The 7,216-nt window shown below is 40.3% G+C and overlaps 1 gene segment (V, D, J or C); it reads right to left on the reverse strand.

The window, feature by feature from the left end:
• Positions 1 to 4,818: 4,818 nt before the first annotated feature.
• On the reverse strand, positions 4,819 to 6,649 carry LOC128610673 (T cell receptor alpha variable 26-2-like). The segment is given in 2 exon segments: positions 4,819 to 6,136; positions 6,297 to 6,649. Coding segments are annotated over 2 exon segments (471 nt in total).
• Between the last annotated feature and the right edge of the window lie 567 nt (positions 6,650 to 7,216).

Below are 7,216 nucleotides of genomic sequence, written 5' to 3' on the forward strand. Positions count from 1 at the left end.
TTGGCTGAGGCAGTGGAACACTGAGGGGACACAAGAAAGTCCTTACAGCATTACAGTACTCAGTGGCCAGAGGTGGTGCTAAAAGCCTTCCTCTCATCTCCCTCCTGAAACCAAACCAGATTATATGCACTCCTGAGGTCCAGTTTGGTGAAGATCTAAGCTGAACACAACTGTTGGAGGGCTGAGTGGACCAGTGGCAATTGGTGTCAGTACTTGACTTAGTTGAGACCCCAATAATCAATACAGGGTCTGAGACCACCAATCTACAGTCCAACAGATACAGTGTACAAATAGAGGGAATTCAAGACCATTGTTTCCCTCATCAGGTGTGGTCAACCAACAAAGATCGCTTGAAGAGCAAGATGAGTAATATTCCACGAGGTCACAAAGAAACCCAAGTTAACTTCTAAGCAACTAAACGCCTCTCAAATTGGCCAATATTAATGTTCAAGAGTCCACCTACAGGAGAACACTGAACAATAATGGTGTGCATGGCAAGGTTTCAAGTAGAAAACCACTCCTCTTTAAAAAGAACATTGCTGTCTGTCTATCTGCAGTTAGCTAAAGATCACATGGACAAACCAGAAGGCTAATGGAAAAAAAAAACATTGTGGATGTATGAGATCAACATCAAACATTTTGGTTTAAATGATAAGTGTTATGTTTGGAGAAAGGAAAACACTGCACTCCAACGTTAGAACCTTATCCCATCTGTGAAACATGCTGGTGGTAATATGGGCCTGTTTTGCTGCATCTGGGCCTGGGCAATGAAATTCATTGATGGAATAATGAATTCTGAATGATACCAGCAAATTCTAAAGGAAAATGCCAGGACATCTGTCCATAAACTGAAACTCAAGAGAAAGTGGGTCATGCAGCAAGTTAACGACCCCAAACACACAAGTCATTCTACAAAGTTCAATTAAATTTGTATAGCGCTTTTTACAATAGACATTGTCTCAAAGCAGCTTTACAGAAATCACAGTATACAGATATTAAAAAGGTGCGAATTTATCCCAACTGAGCAAGCCACTGAGTGGCGACAGTGGTAAGGAAAAACTCCCTAAGATGTTTTAAGAGGAAGAAACCTTGAGGAACCAGACTCAGAAGGGAACCCGTCCTCATCTGGGTAACAGATTGTGAAAAAGTTAGTTATTGACTTATATGAAGTCTGTATGGCCTTAGAAGCAGCCGTAGTCCCAGCAGTCTGGAATTAGAGTAGATTTGAGCTCCATCCAGAGGCAGAAAGGATTTGGATCTCTAGTATTTCCATAAAATCGTGTGTTACTCGGCAGAAGGAGAGGAAAGATAATTAGGACTGGGAATTAGCATAATAGAAAGTCTAGTCAGGGTAGGCGTGAGTAAACAAATACATTTTAAGCCTAGACACTGAGACTGTGTCTGAGTCCTGAACACTAATAGGAAGACTGTTCCATAACAGTGGGGCTCTATAAGAGAAAGCTCTTCCCCCTGCTGTAGCCTCCGCTATTCGAGGTGCCGTCAAATAACCTGCATATTTTGATCTAAGTAGGCGTGGCGGATCATATAAAACCAAAAGATTGCTTAGATATTGTAGCGCGAGACCATTTAGTGCTTTATAGGTTAAAAGAAGTATTTTATAGTCAATGTGAGATTTCACTGGGAACCAATGCAGTATTGATAAGACTGGGGTATCTTCTAGTCCTAGTTAGGACTCTAGCAGCTGCATTCTGGACTAGCTGGAGTTTTTGTTCCTACTGGAACATCCAGACAGTAAGGCATTACAGTAATCTACTGTAGAGGTGACAAATGCATGAACTAGTATTTCCACATCATGTAGTGACAATATATTTCTTATCTTAGAAATATTTCTGAGATCAAAGAAGGCTATCCTAGTAATATTATCTACATGAGCATCAAATGATAGGCTGGAGTCAATCACTCCAAGGTCTTTTACTGCTGTACATGTTGAAACAGAAAGTCCATCCAGAGTAACCATGTGATCAGAAAGCTTATTTCTAGCTATACATGATCCTTATAAAAGTATTTCTGTTTTATCAGAATTAAGTAAAAGGAAGTTAGTTAGCATCCAACGTCTAATGTCCTGTACACAATCCTCAACTTTACTAAGCTTCTGTCTGTCCTCTGGCTTCGGTGAAACATACAACTGTGTATCATCAGCATAACAGTGGAAGCTAATTCCATGTTTATGAATAATTTGTCCTAGAGGTAGCATATATAAAGTAAACAGCAATGGGCCTAAAACAGAACCCTGTGGAACTCCTGATGTCGTTCGTCCCCACGTGCAGTACAACCACTCCAATGCACTGGTCCTTCTTCAGGATCCTGGATACCTGCGTAGCAACATCAAGGACGTGAGCACCAGAAAAACTGTGCACCTTACCTTTAGATGAAGCAATGCAGATGGTCCACGCAATAGAGTCCCCGACTATCACAGCGTTTGGTCTGGTCTGACGGAGAGGGGCGAAGCGGTTCCTGGTTGGAATCTTGAACACCGAGGTGGAGAGGTCCTCACCTGGGGTCCAGCCCGCACCTTCCGCCACTGGTTCACCCAAGGCCCGTGGTGTGTCTGCACCAGCGTGACAGAGACCTCAGCTGGGAAAGTCCTGTGCACAGCCCCTACACAGAGAAACACACAGCATAGAGGGCCTGGGGATGGAAATACCATGCTGTATGCTTACCTTGGATGTGTAGGCAGAGGCACAAGATGTTTCCAGCACAATTCACCACTCCAGCAGCTGGGCCTGCTTGTCAAGTAGGCCAGGGATCTGCTTCTCCACATCCTCCAGTTCCAACAGCACCATGTGAAGCTCAAGTGAGTCCTCATCTGCACTCAAAACTGGTAAAACAGCAGACATTTGTTTTTTAAACAAAACAGCAGTAAATGAGAAATGTGAAACAAACAAGGCTAGCAGTAGGTAATGCTAGCAGGCTACAAGCTAGTCACAGATGTTTGTAAAAACAGATCAAGTTTAGCAACAGCACAACATTACAGTTGTTTTATCTAAAGTAGCATCAGTTATATTTGTATAACTGAAGGTAAATAATTTAACATTCTTTTTAACAAAAGAATGGTTAAAGAAGAATAAAGTTAATGTTTTGGAACAGTCAAGTCAAAGTCCTGACATTAATACAATAGAGATGTTGTGAAAGGACCTGAAGCAAGCAGTTCATTTGAGGAAACCCACCAACATCCCAGAGTTGAAGCTGTCCCCTTTCAAATGGCACTTCAACATTGTGTTTGCCATAACACTACAGGAGCACCTCTCACACAAGACCAGCACCTAAAGCTTGTGAAAAATCATGCCTATTTATAGGCCTGCCATGATCAGGTGATGTGGCAATAAAGCGCATCGTGTGAAATAAATATGGCACCTGTGAACCGCACCATCAGCCTTATTGTCTTCAGTGAATGATTGCGTGTCTTAGATAATGAAAGCACAGGGTCACATAGTTTTGTGACTCATGGATATGAAATATTGGATAATTTTCTTCAATAAATAAATTACCAGGTATTTTACCAGGTATAATATTTTTTGTCTCATTTGTTTAATTGGGTTCTTGTTATCTACTTTTAGGACTTGTGTGAAAATCTGATGATATTTTCACAAACTTTCAAGCACCATTGTATTCTGTACAAAGGTCTGGGGGAAACCATACCTAGCCACATTAAAAAAAAAAGTTTGTTTGTTTGTCTATTTTTTTCAGCTAAATGTACAATTTATCAAGTAAATTGAGCACCTGTACCACTGTTTACAGTTGAGGTATATTACAATAAAAAATAATTAGATACTTTGTCTTTACACTGTCCTATTTTATTTGTTCACTTCTGTTTTTGCTCGCCTGTATTGCACATCTTTTCCTCATGCATTAGTGGCACAGTCTTTCAGTGGCACCTCTGTTACCATTGGTGTGTGAGTATGTGTGTGTGTTTGAATGGGTGAATGAGACACAGTGTAAAGCGCTTTAGATAAAAGCGCTATATAAGTGCAGTGTCATGGTTTCCCCTTTAAGCAGCGCGCTGGAGAGCATGTGGGTGCGTGCGCGAGCACCTGCTTTTCGTTTGTTGACGAAAAGCATAAAAATCGTAACATCGTGTACATTGGACACATGCTTTTGTTATGTTTATGTCTCCTCCCTGTTCTGTCATTGGCTGTTGTTTAGCGTGTGTCTAGATTGCTGTCAGCCGTCAGCAATCAACAAGCTGATTGTGCTTGTATATATACTGTGCATCTCCCAGCACACGGCGCGGAATATTAGATAAGATACTTATGTTAGATATAGTAGGTTAGATTAGTTTAGATTCCTTACAATAGTTAACCACAGTCATAGTCTTAGTTATTGTCCATGTCATGTTCTATGTTAGATTAGTTCATTTAGTCCACGCTGGTTTCTCCGCTCCCAGTTCCTCGCTATAGTTTATGTTTCTTGTTTTGTATATCGACCCTGTTTTCCATGTCCGCGACCTTGATTCGTGCTTTGTCGCGTGTATGCCTGTTTGTCAATCGCCTGACCCTTGCGTGTCTGTGGATTACGTTTTCTGATCATGATTTGGATTTACCAAATCAGCAGTACATTGACCAATGGCAGTCCGTGGCCTATGCATCTAGAGTGCTCTCTGCTACAGAAGCAAAATACGCACAAATAGAGAAGGAACTGTTCGCCATTACATACAGTGCATCTGGAAAGTATTCACAGCGCTTCATTTTTTCCACATTTTGTTATGTTACAGCTTTATTCCAAAATGGATTAAATTCATTATTTTCCTCAAAATTCTACAAACAATACACCATAATGACAACGTGAAAGAAGTTTGTTTGAAATCTTTGCAAATTTATTAAAAAGAAAAAAGCACATATACATAAGTATTCACAGCCTTTGCCATGACACTCAATATTGAGCTCAGGTGCATCCTGTTTCCACTGATCATCCTTGAGATGTTTCTACAACTTGATTTGAGACAATAGCTGCATTTACATGGACAACAACAATCCAGTATTACAGACATGTAAACACCTTAATCACATTATGAACGTTGTGTGGGAGTTTTCACTGCATTTTGCGACAGGACACGATTACACACGGCAGTTTTACGTTTGACGGCGAACAAGAGAGTTCGGCCGCGTCCCAGATTGCATACTTTCCTACTATAGGCCTGTAGTGGAGAAAATACATGTATCTCGGCTGCTATATAGACGGTAACCATGCGATTTGGGACACACCCACGGCTTCAAGCAGTTGTCTATTAGCACGTATAGCATGACAAATAATTAACTGCACTTAAAGCGTTCGTAAAAAAAATTAAATAAAAACACAAAAAACTGTATACGGTACCATAATGAAGACGAACTGTATATCGATACGTGAAATTCTGGAAGGACGTCCGACGGCGTGGCGCTAAAAGCGACTCATGTAGACACCTTAATCACATTATTATCTTAAGCAGAGTAAGAGCAATAATTAGATTAATGCTGTCCATGTAAACGTAGTCAATGTTAGGATTTTCTGGCCCAGTTTCTACTTTCAGGTACCAGTGAGCTCAGGTTACTGTCTGTGCAATATTTTGCATGCTCTCTTTTTTGGTTTTCTCACATTCCTCCTGCACTCCCAGTGTTCTCAGGAAAAGCACTGGATTGATGACCAGGAAAAGTGGTTACTGAAGATGAATAAATGAATGAGCTGTCTCATAATAATCCTAATATGTCTCAAAAATATAAACTCAAGACAAAAATTCCCCAGAATTGACATGTAAATGTCTCAAAGAACTGCTTCCCATATATCAAAACTGTGTCAAAGTTTTTGAACAGTGCAGTTGGATTTCCTGTCACTGTGGGCTTCAGAGCACAATAGTATAGTGCAGAGTCTGATACAGCAGCAGAGGAGATGAGCAGATCCACTTCTTTATTATCTCCATTAACTTTAGGAGTCATTCTTGTGGGAATGTTGGAACTTAACGCTCCACCATCAGAAATATAAAGAAGAAACTCTGGTGTAGATTTTGGATACTGCCTGTACCAGTGCAGGTAGTTTCCTGTACGAATGGTTGTTTTGTAGCTGCAGGACAGAGTAACATCATCATCTTCATCTACAACTTTATGAGTGAAACGTGGCTCTACTGAATCTGCCATGGAGTCACCTGTCATAGAGAAGAGAACATAATGATTTTAACCTTTACATAATCAAACCAGAACTACAGTACATAAGTCAGACCCACATTCTGTCTTAACACCACACAGTCTAATAAATCACCAATTCAACACATAATATTTTTGAAATAACAAATATTCTAAACTCACCTAGTGAAAGCCAAAGACACGTGAATATAAGAGTGAACATGGTGAATGAAAATATTCAGAGATCTTTCTGTACTCTGTTAACATCATAAAGCTTCATGAAGCTCCACCCCACAGCATCAAATGACAGTGTCACCAATGTTACAGTCAGATTCTTGATTCTGAAGCATCCTGTTTACATTCAGCTTCACATGGCAAACCTATCCAGAGCACATATGAGCAAACACTAACTGAAAAGCAGGAAATAAATGCAATTAAGTAAAAACTATAATTTTAATCAGAGAGCTTAATTTGTAAATCTGCAGGTCCCAGAATAATAAGAGGGTAGTGATCCGGCAAGTCGGCAGGCACACGAAAGGTCCCAGTCCCCGAACTTACAGACTCGTAAAAGTGCTTCTAGCACCTTATGTAGCCAAAGATATTCAATGCTGATAGGTAGGCCTAGCGACGTAATGAGTTTATAGTAGTGAGTATTCTCAGTACAAAGGGAAACATTTATGGTTTGCATATTTGATATTCTATCAACTCATGTGCGGTCACCTCAGTTAGCTACAAAACACATTTTTTCAAAGCACTTCAAAAACAAAGCATCATTTCATACAGTAAGCCTACTTCCATAAACTAACATTAACTGCACAACATAATCAAGAAAAAGTGTCTTACCTAGCACAATATATTCCACAAAGCTGTCATGTGTATGTCCTCCTACTCTTCCGTGTGCCCCTTTACGTATCCATGAGCACACAAATGTCTCAGTATTTAACTTTGTAAGTGGTGGACGCACAATGTTAAAAGATATCCAAGATGAGATGGTGAGGATGAAAAGGGATGCATGCTGCGAGCTACAAATGAGATTCATTTTGGAGAAACCCCACTCACACTCCACTCAAGATCGATATGGTATTCATAGTAGCCAACAATTG

The sequence above is a fragment of the Ictalurus furcatus genome, chromosome 7 (genome assembly GCF_023375685.1).
Source record: "Ictalurus furcatus strain D&B chromosome 7, Billie_1.0, whole genome shotgun sequence".
NCBI lineage: Eukaryota > Metazoa > Chordata > Actinopteri > Siluriformes > Ictaluridae > Ictalurus > Ictalurus furcatus.